This window comes from Pieris brassicae, chromosome 4 (assembly GCF_905147105.1).
Source record: "Pieris brassicae chromosome 4, ilPieBrab1.1, whole genome shotgun sequence".
NCBI lineage: Eukaryota > Metazoa > Arthropoda > Insecta > Lepidoptera > Pieridae > Pieris > Pieris brassicae.
In genome coordinates, this window is record NC_059668.1 from 5,438,857 (window position 1) to 5,465,466 (window position 26,610).

Sequence of the window (26,610 nt, forward strand, 5' to 3'; positions counted from 1 at the left end):
TGGCATTAATCTCGAAAATCCATGAACAATTATATCAATTCAAAATCAATATTCATAGTTAAAACAGGACAACGTCTTTCGGGTCCGCTAGTTCAGAATAAATTATTTTAAAATTTTGTTAAAAGTACGTAGCGTTATAACTCTATCAAATGTCCTTTAAAAGTGTGTATGACGACAAAACATCACTTGATCTCCCTATGACATACAGCATACTCATAGTTACCTTATTACTAATAGATTATTACTTATAATGTATCCAAAGGTTATTATTTCCTCTCTATACTTAGACGACTCTAGGTTTGACGCAAAACTCGTCCAGAAAACGATAATTATGTGTAAATATATTGCCATCTTTTTCTAAAGCACCTTTGCATTAAGATGCAATTGAAAACACATGTTATCTGCTAAAAGCAAATCTTTGATTACAAATTTGCATATTAAAGCTGTTTACTATCGGGCTTTATATATCTGTTACAACAAACAATCGTAGACGTATGTCGAGTATTTAATAAGATGAAGATTTTAGAAGCTACTTTATGAAATGACTCGTATGGAAATTAAATTAGTGTTCCAATTAACAGTTAATATTACCCGTTCCTAGCTGGAATATTCCTATAAGGTTCAATATTAAGTCTTACGAGTTATTAGTCTCTATTAATTTATAACGACACACTAGGTCACTTCTGGATAAATATAAATAAAAAAAACATTTCATACCAATATATTTATAAAACCAATCAATAAATTTTTAAATGCACCATATTAGAATAACTTACATATAGTACGTCAGGTACTACATCGATCTAGAATCTTGAGGATTCTAATAAATTACAAAATACAATTCAAATAAACTATAAAAGCTATCAACGATATTAATAAATTAAGTTTCTCACGACATTAAAAGGGATCAAATCCATAACTATTCTAGATGTTTACTTAACTTTCTTCATTATTATGTCTATCTGTTCGTCTATGCGTGGACTCCTACCCCTGAAACAGATATTTATTTTATTTTACATTGTGATATCAGTTGAAGAGCGACTCTCATCCCTGAGGTCTTAAGTTCGATCCCCGCCTGTGCACCAATGGACTTTCTAACATTCGCTCGAATAGTGAAAAGTAAAACATCGAGAGGAAACCGGCTAGCCTTAGTCTCATAACGTCAACGGCGTGTGTTAGACACAGGAGGCTGATCACCTATTTGCCTATTAGATTGACAAATCAACAGAAATCTGAGGCCGAGACCTAAAAAGACCTTATAAGCGCCGAAGAGAGGACTTGGTCTAATCAACCGGTACTACCACAGCCAGTGAGTTTCACTAACGTTAATTCTGTTGTACGGTGAAGGATATCCTCAATAAATAGACATTTTAGCACAAAAATATTTTACTTTCGGACCCGTTATCCCCTGAGACGTTATGATCTCGACAAAGCGCCTCTTACAAAACTGAGAGAAGCTCTGAAAAGGAATCATTCTTTCCGACTTTGCAACATTATACATATGGTACACAAAAGTATGATCATAGCGTGATGTCGCTAGCTAATAATTTTGATAAAATAGTTTTTCGAGACATGATTCTCTTCTTGATTATTATTAGATAAAATCTATCAGTACGAAACTTATAACTGAAAAGATACGTCTTTTTGCACTATTCTTTATATTCCTCCGTACTTATTTATCGATTCCCTGTTAAAATTGCACTATGTCGAATAAACCATAATAATTAAAAGTAAGACTAGCATCAGCTAAATATTACGTATTACCAAATAAAATATTAACTAACATACTGATGTATTTATAAGTTGACACGTGCGTGTCCAACTCAAACTCAAAATAAATTTATTCGTTTAGGCAACCAAATACATTTATGCACGTCAACAGAAATGATGTTAAATTGATTCTAAATATACGGTTACTACCAGTTCGCAAGTCAAGGGCGTAGAGCGGGAAAGAAAAATTGGCAAGACTCAACGCAACTCTTTTTAATCGCTAAGTTTTGAGTCATACAAAATTATTGAATAAATCAATCCCAAGGATGATGTCTATTTTAATCATCGTCAAATGTATAAAAACTTCATTGATTAATTTGTGTTTAAATATTACCAATAGATTAAAATTTAGTTCACTGTCTCAAGAACATATTCCATTAAAATGTTTTTTATCTAAATCTGTAGTCACTATTAATGTCTTGTCCCTTACAAAACATTGTGACAGTGAGTGATATTAAAATGCAGAACAAACCTGTAGCTACTAGGATCTGGTCCAACAATAGCAATAAGTTGTGGCACTTCAGACGAATGTTGGGCCAGCCGGGCTAAGGCTGTGAGGGTCCTCCACAAATGTTCCTCAGCCGGCTCGTACTGCGTTAGCTGTAGGGCCGCCATCGCCAATTCCACGCATACCTCGTCGAATACCTGTGAACAAACGGATTCGCAGGAGATATCTTTGTTTAAAGCTAGGCCTAATCTATGGTATCATAGAAGGCTATATAGTAGTCACTTATGAATGCGACATAGCATAACCCTTTGGCTTGATACAGCAGCCACTTGAACCGTTAAAAGGAAATAATTCTTTCGCATAATGGCTCAGATCATAGGTTTAAACCCCGACTGCTGCCTGCCCGGTGCACCAATGGACTGTCTGTTCATGTGCGCATTTAATCTCACTCGTACGGTGAAGGTAAACATCATAGGGAAACCGATGAATGCCTTTGACCCAAAAAGTCCCTGACATATGTCAGGAACAGAAGGCTGATCAACTATTTGGTTATTAAAAAAACAAATGATTACGAAACAGTTGCCCAAATCAGGTTTCGCAAAGGTCCCAAACTAGGAAGGAACTTGTGTGAGTAACAATATATAACAATTAACTTATGAAATGTGGAAAAATATCGTTATCAAGTAACATTGGAACGTTTTCGGTAGCAATGCCTATTTAATTAACTAAGTAAATATTGTCAGGGCGTCCTCAAATTTCGTAAATATTTTATAACTAATCTTATAAGCGCGTTAAACAATTAAATATAATTTGGGTTGTAAAACTGTTTTGCAGTAAAAAAAAATAGTTTTTGTACTGTTTAAGTATACAATTCAAATCTGTATGAAAAACAAAATAAGACTTTCCATAAATACTTTAAAAGCACTACATTATAAATACAAATAAATAAATTATTTTGCAATATAAATCGAAGACTTACACTATTGGGCGGTGGCGGTATAGAGCGTAGATATCAATACAAAAATAATATAAAAAAATTGTTGTCGTCACTAACATGTCCTAGTATAGTATACACTTGGCGAAACATTTAATTAAATTACTAAGCTTTAAGCCATTTATTTATTAATATTTTATTTATCTAAAGGCAGAGTGCAACGAATTAAATCTTATATAAAAATAGCTAAGAGTAACATTAAAAAAAAGAACAAAGTAAACGCAATATAAAACATAAAAACTTATAAATTTCGATAGTAATTTAGCATAATACTATAACATTAAGAATTACATCAGTAAAATATTAGCAAATGTTTGTTTCTTTCTCTGCCAATGCGAAAAGCCTGTATAATATTTGCCGGTATTTTTACCTGCAATGTTGATAACCAGAATTGGAATTTCAAAATGAATTTTCTATTATTCGATCTCTATGTCACAATATTTCTTACTCGTGTTAAGATATAAATGATAAACTAATGCGTTGTTAGACAAATAAAAACAAATATAATTTATAATTACCCACTTTGATAACGTTTCATACAACTGTTGGCCATGGGATATTTCAAGGTTTCTCAATATTTTCTAAGCAGTTTATTTTCTGTTTTTTTTACTACAAAACTGACTTTAGGGATAATATTTTTTTAAATAAGATTTTCTTTATTTTACCTTAAACGTACACACAAACTACTGCATTATTATTTTAATATTATTATTATTTTACGTCTTTTACGTACGTCTAACATTGAAAATATTACCGATAAATTATCGCCTAAAGCCTTAAGGACACCGAATCGACTCAAAGTTCATTCGACCTGATCATAGAAAATCACAAGGAAGAAATTACAGTTTAGAGCTAAGATCGATAAATGAAAATTAGTACAAACTTAGTATCACCGCTGTAGTAGGGTACTACTAGACATTATTCTAGCGACACCTACAATCTGAGCATACAAATCATTACGATAACGTCATACCCTGAATAGCGATAACAAACTTATCCCGACCGCTAAGGATATACACAAAATGAGCCGGCCAGTCATTGATTAGTCTGGTCAAATATTCCCAAGTCCTTTCGATTGTATGAAGACCATCCGTTCCGTTCATACATACATACATTTTTATCCCGATGAAAATGTTATAGTTTGACGTGTCTGATATGTGCTAGCGTAGCTCCCAAACGAATCAACCACTTAGAAAGTTGACGTGGAGATAATTTTTAAGTATAATTTAAGAAGATTATACTCTGATTTTTCATTCCGTAGAATTCTGACATTTCATGAGTGTTGGTATTAAAAAAGTTCTCCAATACGGCAAAACGGTAATAAAATAAAATGCTACGTATTTTTTATGTTAAAAAGGTAATATTTAATATTACCCTTAATATTTGCTTCCTCAAGTGACCTAATACAAAAATAAGAAATATTTCAATATCACGAACGGTTTACATAATTGTAAATTTTAATTTTTTTTCCGACGTTTCGCGTAATTTTCAGCGCGCGTGGTCACGGTGACTGAAGACGAAAGGTGTTAAATGTCAAAAGTATCACAGCTGCAGAGAAAGTTGTTTTATCTGTATTTATTGCCCCGAGTTAAACCATAATTTAGAATTATGTAAATAACTATAAGTTTTAATAATAATACATAGCTTTAATCACGAACGATATATCGCATTAACTATAATTACTTTATTTTATTCTTTTGCTGGCATCACTGCTTATTAATTCCAGGTTTAATAATCCTTTTTAGAAAAATAAAATGTTATCTTTACTTGTGCGTTTTTTTACTGTTTGTGATGAAAAGGGACCTTAATTATCACTCGCCGTAAATCCACCTTTAATGTCCTCCACATTACCGCACTTAATAAAATGGATACATTCACTAACAAATAAAATGTATGCATAGACTAAGATGTTCACTAGTATTGAAGTTAAAAAATGTGGCCGGCCAAAAAGCTTTGTAATCTCTGACATGTCAAAAAATGATAGCTGTCAGAATTCTACTGAATTAAAAATCAGAGTATAGACTGTTTAGACATTTCAAGGTCATTCAGTTTTTATGTTAGTTAAGTTAGGTAAGTTCTATTGTATTAGCGTTAAGTTGTAAAAATACGAAATAAAGAAACTTTTATAAAGATTTTATAAATTCAAATCATACAATGTTTCCTTAAATCAGAATCAGATAATTAGTCGGGCCTAAAAACAATTTGGACAATTTTAATTACATTAGTGTTAATTTCATCAATAGATTTCACAACATCAAACACTGGAAACTTTAACAGCCAATCCCAATAACTAGAACTTCTTAAATCAGTTACAATCATGTTCATACATAACATAAACAATTATACAATATATGTCGCAGTAAAGTAGTTAAATCAGAGAGTTAATTGAATCTCTAGACAGTTAATTAAAGATCGATATTCAATCAAGTCGCTAAAGTTCCGTCAGACAAGTGAGTGAACGAAACGTTTAACGAGTTTCCTAAGCGTTCCTAGGCAACAAGACTAACCTAACTATTTACAATACAACAAAATACGGAATTTCCTACCTCTCATTTCGTCACGATCACACCGAAATAACAATTTAAATAATCTTGTTTTACATTGTTAATCATCACGCTGGCTTTCGGACAGACAGATAGTTAAACGTTTTCGACACTGCTTTATTTAAATCAAAATGCTAGCAACTTGATTGAATGTCGACATTTAATTATCTGTCTAGAGATTCAATTAACCCTTTGATGTAACTACTTTACTGCGACAGATACACAGTACGTCAAATATTAGGTCCTTACATTTGAAATTGGCGTATTTCGTACTGGCCACTTTAATCGCGATGTTCTCTTTGAAAAGGAATTCCAAATACAAATTTGTACAGCTATTTACTCATGTATTTCTGATTCGATGACCGTCATTCATTTGTTTTTTTCTGTTTGCGTCACTCATTTAACAAAATGGAAAACTTAAAGTATCGCATTATTTACGAGTACGAGTTCCGCCGTGGCACTAGTGCTGTGGAAACGACTCGAAGGGTGAATGATGTGTATGACGGTCATGTTGCAAAAAAAAACACAGTTCGTTTTTGGTTCCAACGTTTTCGTTGATGATTTCGACCTGCAGAATAAGCCCCGTGGACGGCCTGAGACCCAAGTTGATAATGAAGTATTGAAGGCTATTGTGAAAGCGGATCCATCGCAAACCACGTCCGAGTTAGCTGTAGGCTGCGATGTTAGTGATAAAACTGTTTTAATTCACTTGGAGCAAATTGGGAAGATTAAAAAGCTTGAAAGGTGGGTACCTCACGAATTGACTGAAGCAAACCGGCAAACGCGCGTCGACTGCTGCGTTACATTACTGAACCGGCACAATAATGAAGGTATTTTAAACCGAATCATTACCTGTGATGAAAAATGGATTCTTTACTATAATCGGAAGCACTCAGCGCAAATATCCTGGCCAGCCAGCCAAATCCTGCCCCAAGCGAAAATTAACCCCAAAAAAGTTACTTGTAAGCGTTTGGTGGTCTAGTGCCGGTATTGTTCATTGCAGTTTTCTCAAATCTGGCCAGACTATTACGGCTGATGTCTATTGTCAGCAATTGCAAACCATGATGGAAAAGCTAGCGGCTAAACAACCAAGACTGGTCAATCGCTCCACGCCACTGCTACTTCACGACAACGCTAGACCACACACTGCACAACAGACGGCTACCAAATTAGAAGAGCTTCAATTGGAATGTCTAAGACATCCTCCGTACTCCCCGGACCTTGCTCCAACAGATTACCACTTTTTTCGAAATTTGGACAAGAAGTTGTCCAAGCAAGGGAAAAAATTTAACTCTGATGGATGGATGGACTAAAATTTAGTTAAGGGATCAATGAACTACCTACGAGATGGCAAAAGTGCATAGAAAACAATGGTGCATACTTTGATTAATTAAATATATTATATTTAAAAATAATTCTACTTTTTGTTCCTCCCATACAAAACGCCAATTTCATATGTAAGGATCTAATATTTGTATAAATTTTTTATTGCTGGAAGCCCACAAAATTAATATTCATACAAATATAACACATAGTATTAACTGTATATTTATGTACTAGTGTTAGATATTATTGATAAAAACTCAATCAACCTTAGAAAACAGGGACTAAATGTTGTTAACATAAACATTTTTATACATAAAGATAATGTCGTCGTAGGTAACAAACCTTTTTAGTCCATATTTTTTAATTCTAAAGAAGGTCTTATATCATAGCAGAAGCACGACATAAAGACGCATTTCAATAGGCGTCTGTAACTTTTAATAACCCAAAGGCCGTAGTACATTTATAGAGATCAGCCGTTAGAATACCTTAAACTTGGCAGAGGACGGTAGTTGCTTGCGAATGTTGCCGCCCAAACCCAGCCGCTGCAACATATTTAGCTCTGCAGCTTTTGTTTATGACTTATTCTATGTAATATTTAAAATAATGTGTGCGTGTACTAGTGCATACACGTATGAAGTGAAACTTCTACGTCCTTATTTTTCGAAAAATTATCTACTATATGCAACTTTACAGAAATTGGTTAAATGAAGTTAAATTAGATAAAGTATATATAACAAAAGGCTTCTATTATCATAGACATGAATACAAATAATACAATTATTTCATTTTACCTTATTACTACTAAACAAGACAGAATTTCATTTATTGTAATAGAATTATTACTATAATTGTTATCGTTATTATATATTTTTGTTATTAATGGCTTCGAATCTCTTCGAATCAACCGTGGTAGGGACAAGAAAAAGATGGCGCGTAACGGAAATTTTTTTCGCGTAACAGAAAAGTTTGACGTGTAACCGAAAAATGTGACGGTAATTTTTATTCCAAAGCCGATAAAGAAGTTTCACTTCAAAAAAATATAGGCAGGTAGTGGACAGTCTGTGCATGACACGCCTGATAGTGTCTAAAACATGCCAATTGCTTGTTTTGCAAGACCCTAAACTAGACCAATAAAGCTTGAGTAGAGCTTCTTTATTCGGTTGAACGAAAACTTCTCTGAATTGACAAAATAAAAGTGAGACTTCCAACAAGATTGCGTTAAACGTTTAACGCACCTTGTGGGGGCGGGGGGTATAGAAAGAGACAGAGCGATGCTTTTTTTCATTTCCACATTACGAAGTTTTACTTCTACCGCGCGGAAGGACTCGACGCACTATTTTTTATTTTCTACAGTTCATTTATCAAGGAACGCTATACACCAGGACTTAGGAACATCAATCATAAAAATCGCAATTCAGAAAGGTACTACTACTATGACCACAAATCTACTATTTCAGTTCATTTTACCGCAAGTAAACCTTACATGAAATAGCACAAGACAGCAGCACAACATAAGTTTACGTAACTTTATTCGCGGTGTTGAATAAAAATTGTACATTACAGTCGCCAATATGAGTGACATAACACTTTCTGACTATAAACAACTTCAGACTGACGTTGTTTTTTTTATATAAAACAGGGGGCAAACGGGCAGGAGGCTCACCTGATGTTAACTGATACCGTCGCCCATGGACACTCTCAAAGCCAGAGGGCTCGCGAGGGGTGCCGGCCTTTTAAGAATTAATGGGACAGCTGAACTTGAACAATGTTATTAATTTGTCGAAACACTTTTTATAACCTATCAGTCTTTTTACGTCATTTTTAAAACAATTTTCTCGAGGGTTAAAATCTCTGTAGTTTAATTCTGGCATACAATCAAAAAAATATTTATTATATATGTATTAAACGAGACTTAAGCAAGTATATTTAATACATATTTAATAAATATACTTGCTTAAGTCTCGTTCATCTCACAATCAGGACAAATATCAACATGACATCACAATATACAAACTTTGCATTTTATATGATAATGATAATATCACCTATTCCCTTGTCTTAAAGTATATTTTCAATTACATGTGTTAGTATTTGAAAATATGATAATCAAGGCCTTAAGTTAATATTGAGAGAGAATTATGGATTTCCTTTAACAAATTCAGGAAGCATTCTTGCAGTCGACGTTAATATGTCAGTTAAAATTGAGAATCCTAATTTCATATACTTACAATATATTATAATCTTAATCCTCCAAGAATAACATGAAAATATATATGAAAAAATCATAGATACAGCGGTTAATCCTATTAATAAACGTTCTTCTTCTTCAGTTAAGTTAACCGTTGTTAACTTTAAAAGCTGAGTTCAAAAGCCCAGACTTTAAAAAACTTTTAGCAGTATAGGAGATGTTCATTAACATACATATAAATATATCCAAGTATAAAAGGGAAATACAGACCACGGTCTTTACCTCCTTGCTGGCGATGTTGTACAATAGCGCTGTTCCGAACTCGCGTAGGTCCGTCTGATCGCTCAGCATACATTGCACACACACCTAAATAAAAAAATATTATTATTAATGGCAAACAGCTGTAGTCCTTTATTGTACAATCATACTCCAGTGTGCCGGACGTCCGGCATGACTGCAGTACCCTCAGAATAGGTTTTACGTACTTATTTGGAGTATGGGGGAGTTCAAACACCGCCACTTCAAAATTTAGCGCTTTCATTAAAAAATGTTTGAACAAATTGAAATGCCTTAGGTATTTTAAGTTTATTTGGGAATTTGACCAGTCGATGCAATTCTTTAGACCAATAATGAAAACAGAATAATGTATAAATATTTTTTTACAGTAGCCATAGTTTCGTGCGGCCATGAAGCCATTTTTTTATTGTAGAATAAAAAGGTTATTTAAAAAAAGCTTCTCGGTCTTTAAAACTCTAACTCTATGTGATATCCAAGACACGACCAACTGGACTAGCAAGGTAATACGTACTGAAGACAAAGGTTAAAACACCTACAAATCCCTGATTTCTTACATCTAAATATATATAAATCTCCTGTCACGATGTATGTCCGCGATGGACTCCTAAACTACTTAACCGATTTAAAATTAAATTAGCACACCGTGAGCAGTCTGGTCCAACTTAAGAGATAGGATAACTTAGATCTTTAATTATAGTCGCAATTTTATTTTATTGCAAATTATTTGTCTATAATTAATTGACAGTCACAATTATCTGTTAACTCCAAAAGATTCTATTGGGGATATTCTTTATACTTTAGCCTCAATAACCACGTGTTATTGAGCCTAAAGTATAAATTAAATTTATTATGTAAACGAGATACCGTGAAATTCAATTATTTCTACTTTTTTAATTTTTGGTGTTAGCATAGCCAACCCCGTGTTACTTAGACCGAAGTGTAAATCAAATTCAAATTAAAGTGACGATAATACAGTGAAAATACTCTTTCGTGAAGGAGAAACGAAGTTCGCGGGGGCAGCTAGTATCATTAATAAAGATAGCGATGCCTATATTACCTTAGTAGTGACTCGGATATTTGACAGTGCCACACCCTTGAACTCCCACTCACTGATATAAAGTAGCCACTCTGACGATGACGTGTTTTCAAACAAGTTGCACATCTGAAAATAATGTTACATTATGTTTTAAACAGCGTGCCGTTGTGAAAAACAAAAGACGTTCGTTTGATCGTTATTGGTCAACGAACGCGAACAAATGCTGCGTCATTAGTCACTTATTAACTATATTACTACAACCGACATTTAATTATACGATGGTGTCAAGACCTACATTTATATATCGTTTTATTACGGAATTACACCCCACTAAGGAGTGTCGCTGCTTAAAAAATCCTACCATAATATTGGAATCAAAACAATTAAGAAAAACACTTTTTGAACGGATTAAAGCTATGTATTATTATTATCACCCTGAATACACACGAAACGTCGGAAAAAAAATTAAAATGTAGTTATTGTTAAAGCTATTTTAACAAAAGACAATACTATCAAAACAATTATTGTTATAGTCATCTTAAACCTTTTTTCATTGTTATAATGATATAATTAACGTTTCAATGTAGCCTTAATTATTATGTAGTATGCCTTAATTATTTTTGGTTAAGTCACAATTTTAATGTCTTAAAAACCGTAAATTAGAACGAACCAAATCATGCTTTTTTCACGTTTTTTTAACTAATACTGAATATTACATAAAATAAGTTATACGTGGACTAGGACAGCATAGAGCTGTTGCAACTCGTAGACCGCTACTGAGCGCAACAGCAGCGCCATGCGACCACCGTGGCCGCCGCGAGAACTAATTTACCGTAATGGATCATTTATAAAATACTTTTTAATAACTCTCGGAAAAATTTAATCAACTCTGTTAAATGACAGTTTGGTATGCATTTATGGTCAGGAATTTGTTTCAATAAAAAATCAAGATTTTTTAAATAAAATGTTCATATGAACCAAGTTAGTCTTCAAATATTACTTAAAATGATATGTCTATAACGAATCGGATGTGTAAGGATTGCTGTGTAATAATTATTAGTATTTATGTCGCCTTTTTATATACATCCTTAATATTGTATTATTTACTTGTTTACCGTTCTACTTTCATGTTTGTATACAATTATAATCTATCTGCGAAACTAAGTTTCTGTCTGTCAAGAACTAGTTAGGACATCCAATACTCTGACTTTATATTCTTCTTCTTAGTTAATAAATAAATAAAAACGATATCAGTTATCAAAAAAGCTGAGGATAGTGTGAAGGCAAACTTACAAAAAGGCCTAAAGCACGTTGTTCGTCTAATGGCAGCATATCAATCGAGTGCGCATATCCCAATAAGGCGTGTTGTCGTCTATCTTGGTGTAGTAAAAGTGATACGTCATCTTTTAAGGCACTCGCTGCTAGACATCTCAAGACACCACAACGGGAGCTAGTCTTTATTGACGGGTCGGACAGGATACGGCCTAGAACAAGAATTTGATTAGGTATTAGCTCTGCCCTGCGGTTTTACTCAATAAATCCTTTAGTTTATGAATAAATGGACTGTCAAGCACATTTTTATCGTAGTTCCTGAGATCATAGAGCGGTCCACTAAACAAATTCCGAAATAAATAATTATTCATAAATTTTCATTGATCATAGCATAATTTTATTTAGTGTTCCTCGCTGATAATTCTGGTGTAGATAGTGTAGAATAAAATGTTTTGGATAAGATTGTTCGTCACTAAAAGGTTAAAAAAATGACAAAACGGATAAAAACCTCCGAGACCAGGTCATAAAATACTTTTTATTATGTAGTGAATCGTATTACTTAATTTTTATTGTTTTTTGTATCTTGCATACATGTAACGTATATTTTTTAAATTCCTTCTGATTAAACTAAACATACATTTACTGTGTGTACAAGTGGAACTAAAATGTATAATAACCTTACCAATAAAACTGAGGAATTCATCACCAAGTACCCAGCTCCCTTCACCCTGCACTAAATACTGTTGCAGTTCCTCCAGACTTTGCTTTTCTTCTGCTGTTAGTTCGACTCCTTCGAGGGTCTTTGAGAAGGCTTCAAACTCTTGAACTCCCTGAAATAATAAACCCAATTATTAATGTTTGCATTTATTACGTATAATCCAATCTGCAAAGAATCTCATGACCCAATGTGATATGAACCTTAAACGAAAGATTACATTGATTTTTCACTGTTTTGTATATGTACGAAAAGCATGTTAGCAACAATAGAGAATGAGATTTTAATATTAAGTTTCTTTGTCACGTAATTCCAAAATTGCAAGACTTGATATATTTCTTATTTATCCAATACTAATAAGTAACAAATATTTGAATAAATCTTTTTGTTTTATCTATTTACTAAGTGGAATTCGTCTGAAATTGAATACCACGTAAATGTTCTGGAAGAACTTGGCACATCTTATATAATAAACGCCCCCAGTTATACCGAATTGTTTACCATCACACATATAAAATTATATGGAACTTTACCAAAAATATTTATACATATTTCTACCATTAAAGAAAAGATTGCCGGTCTTAAAAAATATCTGATCACAATAGTGGTACAATAAGACCTTTATTAAATACTAAGTAATATAGATTATTATGTAACTTAAATAAGTGTTAATATATTATACTGGGTGTCAGAAATAAAGGCTTAATAATAATACAGATAAATAAATGGAAAAATATTTTAATAGATATATTTTTTATTAGTGTCCTAAGAATAAGTTTTTCCATATAGCACTGAATATAATATAAATACGATTAAGTAATATATATTTAATCTAACGCTATGTTTACAAAACATAGTTTCTCAAAAAAATAAACAAATTTCACAATTTTACTACGATAGATCATACCACAGATTAGTCGAAATATTTAAGTTTGCCGTAAAAACGGTTGAGTCATAATTCCATATTGCATTATAAAAAAGGTGTTCAAATAACAAAGTATGGCATCGTAGCATAAAGTACAATAGCAGGTTAATATATCTAAAGAAGTGGTATTATCAGTATTAAAACTATGTCATTATTTCTGGTAGATATACAAACTTACATCAATATCCCTGTAAACCACGGGAGGATCTCTAGTTCTCTTGCGTTGTTCCTCTGCGCGTCTTTCCTCTGCCTCAACGTCAAGGTCACGAGTACTTGGCCCTGCTAGGGATACCGGATCTCTAGCTTCTACTGCTTCTAAAGCCTCTGCCATATCTATATAAACAAAAAAATGTACAAACAGTACGAGACGACCAAACCTGTATTTAAAGCAGTTTAAGAAATTTCGCCTAAACTACTGCTTTTGTCGATCCATAATTTTGTGTACAAAATATTGTATGAATAGAGAGAAACGACAAAATAAAAACAAATTCACGAGGGTGATGACTCAAATAGATTCGCGCTACGACTAGTTATTTTTAGTTGCCCCGTTAAATTACTAGCTAAACATTCAGAATATTTAAAATACATAGGAATGTATTGCATCAAAAATAAAGATTATTAATGCTTACTGTACTAAGATAAACAAGTTTTCGGACTGGAAGATTGTCTCGTCAAAAACTCTTTTGACTGATTTCCCAACTACACGTGTAACCCACGTTGTGACAAAAATAGTAACAAATCAACTACCACCTGTTTGACGACCTACCTCTAAACAAGCAAAATTCACAAAACGATGATAACACCTCGCTTGCTGAGAGCTCACTGCTTCAAATTCACCAATATTTGGCGTATCGCCAAAACCAACGCAGGATGCCTCATCGTTTTATATTTATAATCACACCAAATCCATGCTTATCCCATATATTAAGGAAACGTGACGTAGTTTGAGGCATACGTTTTTATTACAAGCACATACCGTTTTGGTTTTGCATGTTATGTTACAAGTTACTCGACCTATTTGGAGAACGTTAAAACGTCGACATAAATAGACAAGGTGGATCACATTTAAGCTCGTTCTATAAACAACTATGACACTTTTGTTTTAGGATTGGTATTATTAGTCCGGCGAAATAATAAACATCGACAATAGAAGTTTATTCGAAAGACGCTTTCATACGAAATAGTAATTAAGCTATAATCTTATCTATTTTTTGCTTAGACGTTACTACTCTATCGTTACCGCAAACTTTATTGTTTTTATATAGTAAATCACAATTAATTTATGTTCATCGTCACAACATTCAATTGATTTTTGTTATTAAATAAAATTATTAATATTTCTTTCGGGGGTTATTAATATTAATATCTATTTCTATCCTCATCAACGATGCCTCAAATGCCTTGGCCTGACAAAAGGAGGTCCAGTGTATGTGTGACACTGTATATGTCCCACTGATGAGCGATAAAGGTGTCCACCTAGTCTTGATTCACCTACCAAAATCGTCATTCCCATGTGGAAATCCTGCTGTGATAGATTCTCTCGGGCCCAATAAGTGTCCACATCGCCCTTAGGCGCGCGCGCACTCGTCAGCCCATTTATTCTGGAATAGCTTGTCAGGATTTCGCAAACCTGTAGCGTAATTTGAATTGATGACCCAGAGCTTCATAATCATGTATCAGTAACGGACCAGTACACCTCAATCCTTTTCATTGAAAAAAAAAGAAACTCGGTACCCAGGGGGCATGAAGTGGTCGGGATTCCACAGCAGAGGGTGGTCTAAATCAAATAGATGAGGCTGATCACCCCCTGGACGCTGAGGTTGATTCCATTTAGCAAATGGGTTCAAATCGTAGAAAGCTCGACGACTGTCAGGCCGTGAATTCGGGTTTGCCATCGCCGTAACTATTTCTAAGTTTAAATAGAGTATTCTAAGAATATTGTCTTTTAAACATAATATATTTTACGGTTCCAATGGCTGCAATGAGATTACTTACAGGTAAAAATGTTTAACAATATTGATTGAATATGAGATATAATATCCAAAGACGTGGCCTATAAAACAGCGCATTCCCCATACAACTCGAGCAGCATCTAGCCTTCAAATTGAGCTAGCGGCCATAGAACGCGTTAATGTACACCATTCAGGAATGCCTTCGAAGCCAAAGAATGCTGGCTTAAAAATATATTGTGTATTAAACCCTACTGATCTAGTAGTCACCGGAACTTCCACTGCCAGTTTCATCATAGAGAAACGTAATTTCCCGCCTTTTTTACATCGCAAATGTTTTAGGGTCAGAATGGACTTAGAGCTTTTATACGTCAATTGCGACTTAGGTTTGAACGTATCTTCTATATCCTCGTCGCGATCGTCCTGCCAATTACGTGGAAACGGATAAAAATCAATGCGATGCTTGTCGGGCAGTTTGGAACACTGCACCTTTCCTGCGAATCGAGCATAAATAAAATGGTCTAAGCGGGATTTATAATTTTTGAGATTGAAGATAAATAATTGTGACTATTAAACCCGATTTTATTTTAGATCCATTTAATCAATATTTCTACATTATTTCCCTAAAGAAAACCATAATGTAAGTTAGTAGCACACATACTCAGACTAAATTTGAAGAAACAAAGTAATGGTTTATTTAAAACAATCACTTTAGCTTGTCAAACATTTATTTACAGAAAATCCTTTTGTAAAAAGGACATAAATGCACAATGCCGAAAGCCTACTTACCATCATCATCTCCGGCTCCACCTTGTTCGCGCAATTTCTTTCTTTTCTTTTCTTTTTTTCGCTCCTTTCGCGCAAGTTTCTCCGCAATGGTACTACGTTTAGCTTCCAACTCCTGTGACGCAATCCTACGAATAAGATAATATTGACAGTAACCACATATATTTAATCAATCAGCAAAATCATTAACTGAACATAAAATATTACAGTAAACACATTAAAAACACAATATTTTTAAATAATTTTACAACAATTTTGACCAGCAAACCTACATATTCTTATTCCAAACTACAAATAAAAACCCAATGTCCATCTCCGTTATTTATTTGTTCGAAATCGAAACTTGTAGAATATTCTAGAATGGTCGCGATTGGTCATATGTCCTACGAATTGACTTATACGCGTGAACTGCTCGCAGTAGCAGGCAGAGACCGGCCGCCGCACCTCGTAGTACTTGCATGTGGTTCAATCCACTGGACCTACCACACATGTCAATAGAATATTCTACCAAGTTAAATAATTAGCTAATATTTTTTTTTCAAATAATTATGGCAATATTATAAAATGTGGGCTACAAGTAACACCGTACTTGTGTACTGTGGCTACTATTTTTTACATAGACCAAAGGAAAAAACATAGAATCATCAAACTTCATGTAATAAGGCCGCTTATTTAAAATTCTAGTTGAAGAACTAGCTTCGCACAATGTTTATAAACTAAAAATACGTTATATCATTATTATTAAGTTGTTCTCTTATCACACTCATTTCTTGTGCACACTTGAGTTCGAGCCATCTTCCCAAACCTAGACATTCTTAATTTTGTGAGAAAATAGGGGCTAACAACTTAGATATCATTATCATAACTCGACTTACCTTGCTTCTTCGATTTGATTATTGAGCGTAAGGTAATCGGGGCTGTCTTGTCGACTATGACGAACTCCGTTCGCGTAAACTGCCTGCAACAAATGTTTCTTCCGGTAATTACACTTTTCATGGCAGTAATCAAGAAACTGGATAATTTAATTAGCTCTATTGTGTTCGAATTTCGATAAAAAATACAGCTGGAAACCGATACAAATTGTATTCGCTCTAAGCCATACGTATAAAGGCATGAATAAGTACGTAACAAAATATTGATTTGCTGGGTGAAAATCACAGCGCGTGCCCAGCTCGAACGTTGAAATACGTTTTCTACTTCTAGTACGTATGGATTTAGAACCAATTTTGGTTAATAATGCATCTGCCATTTTCTGGTACATTGTGACAAACTTGTACAATGATGAAAAAACATACACAATTATCTTGTATTTACAAATAAACAACTTTTTAACCATTAAAGTGTTTTGACTTACAAAATTACTACGAACTATTTTATCCATTTCCCGATTTGCGGGTTCCAGATTCCGAATCATCGGATGTAGAAATCTGAGGATTTAGTAAAGATATAGATATATTATCCTCAACTTTCTTAATAAATATGGGGCTTAATTTTTTGATGGAATCCCGTACATAGACATTTCGGTCTAATTCATTAATTGTAGATACCTTCTATGCCTAGAGACGCTATTATCGAAGTTTGTGCCTTAGACATGCCTCACGATGTTTGCACTCTGCGTGACTTGAGAAAAGAAGAAGAATGAGAATTGTTTGATTACCCTCTAGGTTGTGCTATGCTAACATAACTCCGGAGGACTTTAATAAACACCGTCGATTGACTGTCAACTCTGTCTTACTGTGTTGATTGCGCATGCGACGCTACCATTTACTTGTAAGTTTCAAAAAAAGCAGATGCTTTTTAGCTAATTTCAAAGTATTCTTTAGATAATGCACCAAGTAAAAACATTAAGAGTGATTGATAAATTGTTTTGTTTGTTAATTGAAACTATCTAACAAATTTGGATTTGTTACGTTTAAGAAATTAAAATAAGGAATTTTTGGAACATGTTAGGATTTATTAAATAATTTAAGGGTACATCGAAAATTGCAAAATAGGTTTGCAAAAATCAGACTAAAATATTAATTCGTAATCATTATCGTTACATTAAAATATGATTTTTTTTTCACTTGTATCACTTGTAAAATATATAAAATTGTTATTATTGTAATGAATTCGTCCGTTTAAAAAATAATTTTAATGTCGGGTGCTTTTTGAAGGTTTTTACACCTGTCAAATAGTCCATTGAAATGTTACAATTTGAGGGCCAAACTGAACATTTGATAGAGGACGCAATTTTATTTATGGGACATGTAGGGGGGGGGGGTCAATACAAGCTTAACCTCAAGTTTGTGGGGTTGGCGCCCTTGTCCCCCGACCGCCATGTTGGAAAAAGGGATGAAAACACATTTTTGGCTATAGCCATATATATATGCTAGGCTATAGCCTAAACTATATATTATACATAAAATTTGTAAAGACACATTTTGTAGCAAATCGCTGTGCCTATAATTATGTCTGTGTGAAAAAGTGAAAAAAAATCCTATTTTGCTAAATAATCTTTTTTCACTATATTTTATCAAAAATCTATATCAGAACAATTTTGTAGAGGATCTCTTTCTGAAGATGTTACTATATATATATTTTTTTAATTTCGTTGGTCAAAGTCAAGGTTAACAAAATTAACTCACCTGCGAGCCATCCGGTACCAGCTGATCTAGCATTGAAGTAAGGGCTATTCTGAGATGCGCCGGTAAGTCTCTCTCAGCTTGGGACAGTATATGCTTAGGTACGCGTTCACCACAAAGGAACTGCGCGATTTCATCAGAGAAGTGGTTGCAATTGTGATCGATTAGATGATAGGTTGAACCTCTGGAAATCAAAACAGACAATTAAAGTATGTCGCTCTTAACCAATAGTATAAGTCCATACATCATTCATTCATCATCACAATCATTCAAATATTTAAAATTATCGTACTTTAAAAATGCAATTGAATACTAACACACTCAACACGAGTTATAATTCTTAGTATTAAGAACTAACAATTTTGTTTCTAACATTTAAAAGTTCTACCAAATACCAAATTTAGATTGGAGACTTGACATTATTTTTTTTTTAATACGTAATTAATAGTATATACCAAATTTAAAACTTTTATATTTTTAATTATGGAATATGTGTACATTTGAACTAGATAACTAAATATTCGAAACGTCAGTTAATAACTTTATTATTTATACGTAAAAATTAATAAGCATTATAATCGCGGTAAAGTGTATTTGCTTTAAATATTAATTGTTAAATTTAGATAATAATTGACTTCCAAGCCTTGTAACGCTAGCACACCCATAATGTAACTTTTTATTTTCTCTCTCTAACTACTCTGTGAAATTATAATGACCAGCAATTCGTAGAAGTTTTCTAGTTATACGTTAAATTATTTCTGATAAGCGATGATTCGAATATGCTCGATATTTGTTTGAATAATGCCCTAAATAAATTCAACTACCTCTGAATAAGATTTGTTCTTATACAAACTGTTAAATGGTCAAACACAGAATAGTAACCTCTTTCGTAATATCAACATTATCCTCCCTTATACTTTGCCAAAGTTCAAAATCAACAAAATCTTCCAAGTTCCGTCTGTAAAAAGCAGCTATAATTCGTATTCTTCGCAAATATAACAGAATTAACGTTACAGATACCGGCAAACTTCTTGAGCATTAAACAAGGGAGTGGGAGAAAGTTTACGCATCGTACACAGCGCGGGACACAAACGTCAACCGATTTACCAATCACGCGTTCGACACGTCACTCTAGCGCCGCCGCGCACCAACAAGTGCAGTGATACCTAAAATTCCCTCCTTCGCAGGCAAGGACATTAGTTCAAGATGTTTGCCGGTATCTATATTCAGCTTGATACATTCCGTAGTAGGCTGGTCAAATAAAAAAAGCGTTGGTAAGCACGTAACCGGAATTGGGCGAAAAAGTATTTTTAAATAGGTAATTACTATGGATAAACAAAAAAATTTAATAACATGTGTTATTTTTGTAAATTGTATTTTTATATATTGTACCTGTATTATATACGATGTGATTTACTTTAATAAATAAATCAACAAAGCGTATAATTCCGATAAGCAATTTATTATGTATTTAAATTGACTTTGGAATCCTTTGGCATTGGCTTGTACCGTCTGGAAAGACGAATAATGAAGAAAATCAAAAAGTAACACCATTTTCTTAAGAAGACCAGCGCTTCGTGTTTTTGGTACTAAACGTTCTAATCATTCATATAAGAATTGTTTAGTAAACTACAAACTTAATTTGAATAGCAAAACCCGTCGACCCGTTTGTCGAAACCCGCAATTATTCGATATTATTTTGGCAGATAATTCGGCAATAGGAATTACTTTATTAAAACTTACGCATATGTTGATGTAGCCAGGCCCTCTATGTACTGATTGAAGACTGGAAATGGTACGAATGTGTTCCCCAAGGTCTTAATTTGATGTGGAGCCCTTAAACTTGTGCTACCCTGTAATATAAACATACCTAATATATCCAGTGGGACTAAAAACCTTTATGGGTCAGACATATTTTGAGCGAAGCAAGTCACATCTTCACACCATAAACACGTGTTAATAGAGCACCTAGAAAGAATAATTCAATGGGACACAGCCAGGACTTGAGTGTATGGAAAACAACATTTTCCAAGAAAAAATATTTTTCATTCCACAATATAAACGTTTATTAAAATTAGGGATACATTCGATACCGATCCCGATATATCGATACTTCGGTGATATTTTGATTGCCGATACTTTTCAAATTTCACGCTTTAAAAATGTAATTTATTTATCTCGTTTGATCTAGTTCTTTGCAAACGAGGCACAGACTACCTATGCCCTCTCAGCCCCTATTTTTTCAATACAAAATTAAATAAAACACAGAATTACATTCATTATGGTAATGTTAATTTTAATAACAAAACCTGGTATCTTATTCAAAGTTTGTGACTGTTTATAATTTATAATAATAATAAAAAATGTGTGCGTGTACACACGCAAGAAGTAATTTATTATGTCATTTTACCCTATTACTACTAAGATTATAACAGAATTTCATTAATTGTAATAGAATTATTACTATCGTTATTATATATTTTTGTTATTAATGGCTCCGAATCTCTTCTAATCAATCGTGGCAGGGACAAGAAAAAGATGGCGCGTAACGGAAAAATGTGACGGTATTTTTTTTTACAACGCCGATAAAGAAGTTTCACTTCAAAACTTTAACCAAACTTGATACATTATACCTTACTTTAATTTAAATTCAATAAGCGTTCGTATCGGCATCGGAATCGTATCGGAAACGAGGCGTATCGATACATCCCTAATTAAAACCTAAACATAAAAAAAAATCAAATTCCATGAATTATTTTGTACAATTAATAATATTTCTGTATATTACTGTTAAGTTATTATTTGTCATGTTAACCAAGATTTTACACCATAATACAGTGCCCATAAGTCGTAACATCGCAGTTTAATAAAGAGTTAGCTTTACTGAACTAACAGAGCCAAAAGTAATTCCCTGACTTAATCGTGTAAAACAACTATAATAATAATCCAGAGACGTAACAACCCCTTAAGTATCAATATATTGCATCAAATTCTATGATTTTTTTTAATTTTATAGACAAGTAGGTTATCAGGCTTCCCTGTTATGCCGATTTTTGACTTACACCGTATGAAAAATTATTTCTCGTAGAATGAAAAATCACTTTTAGTGCTGTGCTAGAACGCATTGACCACGCACAACCAAGGCAATGTAAATAAAGTATTACGATGGTACAGTACTTTTATTGTGCTCAAATTAAATACGCAACATATCTCATTTAACCTGTATCGTATATTTACTCCTGTGACATCAAAGAACCAGAGGTGAAATGCACAATATTTTAGAAAAGACGCAAAGCGACGTGTTTATTTCCTAAATGTCAGGTTGGCAGCGTGCCCGCTTTTCTCACACGAATTTACTACTCGAAGAAATAATAAACATGACCACTACAACTTGATACTTGACACATTATCACTAATATTATAACTAAGTTCTTGCAAACTGGTCGTATTTTTCTAATGAGTTCGATGTTAAAGACTGTTACGATATTGCCATGTACTTCGTTAACGACGCAGGTCTTGTAACTTTACGGGAGTATGGAAGAAACACAAAAAAAAATTGTATGTACATATTAATATTTTTCTTAGCTTAAGCCAAGCAGCCTTAAAACCGGAATGTACCAGTAGCAATAGTAGTTTACTAGATACACAACTTAAGTTAGCAATATTAACTGAATTCTCACCTCAATTATGCATATATTTATTAAAAGCATTAGATAGGTGTATTTTATTTTCTTCATATTAAAAGGAAGTTTATAAAACATCATTACATCACACCTAGATTCCATATAGAAAGTCTCGTCTTCGAAATTCAATAAATAAAACTGTAGAGACGCAGTTTATATGACAAAAATAACATACACGCGTTCAGAGTAAAAATAGTACATATTACGATGCGATTCTATGACGACATACATCACCTATGAAATAATGAATGCCGAAAACGTTAATTGCTATCATCAATATGTATCGATGACAGTGAACAATTTATTATTGGCCATTGTTACTTTTTTCGAAACAACGAACACATTAAAACTAACTTAGTCAATAGAATATTTAGGCGTATACTTTTCGAGTACTCGAAGATCGAGCAATTTGGGTAATTATGATTATTTAATCTGGCAAGTCTAGTAATACGTATAGATACTATTATACTTGATAATGTTCTGTTTTATTTATAAAAAGATGATACTTTTGAAGAGTTATGAAAAGTAATGTGATGGGCTGTGTATTTCGCGAGTGGCGAACAGGAATAGATGTCGCGTGGGCATTCCACTGCTCTTGATATCAATTACTTGTAAATTTCTAAGCTCCTAAACGTATGTTCGGTTTACAATTAGAAAAAAATAGAGGCATTTTTAGGTGTCTGTATAATTAAACATTATATATTTTAAGGCAAGTACCAATAGCGGGTGTAAAAAATACTTTTCCCGAGAATCGAAACAAAGGCAAATCTAACTCCTTAATTAGTGAATATCAAAGAAATTGCTATACCTGTTATGTATTTATATACTCTTTAGGATCACTAGCCAATGACCTGTTCTAAAATCAATTTGTTTGTGACAATAACTCGATTAAAATTAATGAGTAATTTGTCGAATTCGTAAAGCGAGTAAAGTAAAACGCGCGGCATAAAGTGCCTTAAAAATACTCGGTTATGGAGGGCCGAGCGTTGGGGTGTAACATATTGAAAACTTTCAAGAAAAGGTGCTAGTTAAGCCATCTACGACAATCCAAACCGACAATTGCATATAGTGAATATTATGAGTGAGGAGAAGCCAGAAATTAGTAAGGACCTTAATTAAGTGGTGGTATCTCTCTAACCCTTTGAAAAGCAGGTGTTATTTAGAGAAAAAAATTGTATGTATTAACTGTTTGATAATTTCTTGGAATTTAAATCATTTGTATCTGGTCCTTATTTATATGTAGTAACAATGTCTAAAGATTAAGTTAAGTAATATTAGTCTTGTTATAAAGGTCACGATAATTACAAAACACACTTACTTTCTTTTACAAACAACAATTTTTATAATAAAGTTTGAATGACCATTGCAACATAAAAAAAACGTAATCGTCATAGAAATATTTAAATATATCCCAACCTCCCCTTAGTTTTGTTAACCTTATGACTAATGTCTATTCAATAAACCAAGATAAACAAAACAACAATTTTATATGCTAATATCAACAATTAGTTAATGAATGTTAACTGAAATTATTGAAAAATTACTTACCGGTGGGCAGGTGCTTATTCCTTGCCCTCCAAAAAAGTACTCACGCTCATACACAACTATGGATGTATGCCAAACACCTTCCACTTTGTGGCCTGTAAATGTAAAATTACTTTCAATTTGCAGGAAAAATACTACCATGACTACAATTAAGGAACCCACAAGGAGTTACAAGCAACATGTTATACAAAGAAAACAAATATATAGTTAAAAACAAATTCTAAATAATATTCCAAAAATACACACAACATTTTTCAAAAAATGTTTTAGGAAGCATACAATCAGTCATCAGCCTAAAAATGTATCACAAAACTGTAAAATAAAAATATTAATGTTTTATGATCTTAGTTTTAAATCGAATCATAAACAAAATATAGGTTAATAAACTATTTAGGTGTTTAGAGTTGTGCTTAATGTTTCTAAACTAGGTCACACAATTCTTCTAGTCAGTTCACACTAAGAATGTATGAAACAGTTTTTTACTTTATCACAATATTAGTACCTAAGCTAAGACTAAATCTTTATATTGTAGCATAATAGATTTATACACTTTTATACTATAAATATAAACATTACAGTATACAACTTATTAACATGGTTAGGCTCCAGCAGTAAGCGGTTGATCATTGATAAGTATAAAACATTTACATACCTACTATACTTGGTGATATCACAGATGCCAGGCCATTAGTCAAGTCATAGATATAAAGATCTACTGGAACCCCTTCTGACTGCATTGTGAATGTTTTAGGTACCTGGTCATATAACAATTCATATTAATGTTTTTTAAGGACTTTATCAAAATAACAAATACCATTATACATCACAGCACTATTTGCTGTAATTATATTGCAATAGATTGCTTTTTGATTAATTACAACAATAACATTTGAAACACACTTAAAATTATCAAGGTGAGAAAAATATTTTTAAAAACTTTTATCACCCACAAGTTTTAATGAAATAATCTGTTTTTTTTATAATGTGTTTCATTCAATAAAACATGATTGCTTTTTAATGATCATTAAAGAAAGAATAGATTTTTTATGGTACTCAAAACTTAGTTATAAAAATATTTTATTGTACATATTAAAAAAGAAACTCTATTTTTAAACATAAATTTATTTTTCTAATGAAATTGATACTTAATATACACACTAATTACATAATGGTATTTCACAACATATAAGTAGTGCATTTTGTTTCTCCAATATTCCGTATATTACTTGGTCTAAAATAAAAGTACCTAACTTAAAAAAACATACGTACCTAATTGAAACACTCAATACCTTTTGTTTTGGTACACAAATTGCACATACACTTTATAATAAATTAATAAAATGTTTTATATCAATATTAGCGTACTGCAAGTACACGAAACTTGAAAGTGCATCGCCAGATCCAATGCACCGCGATCAACACCTGCGTTCCTCTTATCTGGCGCCGTGTCAGACTACACGACACCCACACATATACCACCGTTACTATTCTATTAATAATTCGCTGGAATCCCGTATCATCCTCGTTCTCACCTATTTAATGTAGCTAACAACAAATAACAATGTAGGACGACATTCCATACTTACGCATGTAGTTTTTAGATTCTAGAGCCTGGAGGACGATTTATTATTATTAAAATATTGTTAATTTGCAATATAATTCTATTTTAACAACATTTTGATAAATGCAATTTCCCAATTCTGCTTTAGTTAGACAAACAAATTATGTGTGAACCGACGTAACATTTTAGAAAAAAATACACTCGTTTATTGTTTGAACTTTGATTATTGATAGTTTGTATGTCATAAGTCATTGCCTCAATAGGGTACAAGTATTATGTGCTCAATAGATTTTTTTTTAAGATTCGAGATTTCAACCGTTGCAAAAAACCCGAAGGAAGTTTAGAGTAAGATTTATAAACAAGGCTTTTTGGTCACAAATCATGGTTCGGCTTTGGACATTTTATAGATAATTCCAGTTCTTTATTTGTTACAAAGGCTTTCTTCTAGTAAAAAAAGGCTTTTTATAGTTAAAGAAAGCTTGTTATCAGTTATTGTTATTCAAGCACCTACTGAGGACTTTTGTGGTATAGTAGTGATTATCTCAGGCATCCTTATTTTTTGTAGATATTAGCCCTCTAATTTCTTGTTCTGGCCTTTGAATGAACTAACATTTAGCAAAATATTTATCTCTCATGAGATTATGGAAGAGATTTAGAAAAAGAGAATTTTAGCCAGACAGGAAGGTAAAGTAATAAAAAAAGTAAATCGTAAACCATAGACAGAATAGAGCCTAGTAGTCAGTAAGCTACTCAAATGGAGAACAGTACCCGTATGCACGTATGAATTATTCGATTAAAGAGAAATATGGCAATCGTTTAATATTTTGTTTGGGAAATTAATAGTAGATTTGTCATTTGATATAATACGCAAAAACATAAATGGATAGTTAATAATTTTATATTCTAAATGCGGCTTTATTTTAAAGTCAGTGAAATTCTCTCCATTAT

At 32.9% G+C, this 26,610-nt stretch overlaps 1 protein-coding gene across 3 annotated transcripts; it reads right to left on the reverse strand.

Moving 5' to 3' along the window:
• Positions 1-708: 708 nt before the first annotated feature.
• LOC123708477 lies at positions 709-25,891 on the reverse strand. 3 transcript variants are annotated; one of them, XM_045659204.1, is made up of 14 exons: positions 25,688-25,891; positions 24,754-24,856; positions 24,105-24,196; positions 20,617-20,726; positions 18,877-19,057; positions 17,125-17,207; positions 16,253-16,377; positions 13,693-13,847; positions 12,557-12,704; positions 11,896-12,086; positions 10,624-10,728; positions 9,540-9,635; positions 2,243-2,415; positions 709-990 (listed from the first exon to the last, which is right to left on the reverse strand). In XM_045659204.1, the coding sequence occupies exons 2-14, from the start codon at positions 24,836-24,838 to the stop codon at positions 933-935; spliced, it is 1,602 nt and encodes a 533-aa protein (XP_045515160.1). In that variant the 5' UTR covers positions 24,839-24,856; positions 25,688-25,891; the 3' UTR covers positions 709-932. The 3 variants fall into 3 exon arrangements, with proteins under 3 accessions (XP_045515160.1, XP_045515161.1, XP_045515162.1); XM_045659205.1 differs by lacking the exon at positions 25,688-25,891 and adding an exon at positions 25,371-25,550; XM_045659206.1 differs by lacking the exons at positions 20,617-20,726; positions 24,105-24,196; positions 24,754-24,856; positions 25,688-25,891 and adding an exon at positions 17,604-17,676 and having other exon boundaries at positions 18,877-19,020.
• Positions 25,892-26,610: the final 719 nt, after the last annotated feature.

Coding starts and splice junctions, on each gene's coding strand:
- LOC123708477 (XM_045659204.1), bottom strand. CDS start 24,838: ATGCAGTCAGAAGGGGTTCCAGTAGATCTTTATATCTATGACTTGACT. Junction 17,208..18,876: donor TGGTACCGGATGGCTCGCAG/GTGAGTTAATTT, acceptor CATTTGTTGCAG/GCAGTTTACGCGAACGGAGT. Junction 991..2,242: donor CCAGATCCTAGTAGCTACAG/GTTTGTTCTGCA, acceptor TATCTGTTTCAG/GGGTAGGAGTCCACGCATAG.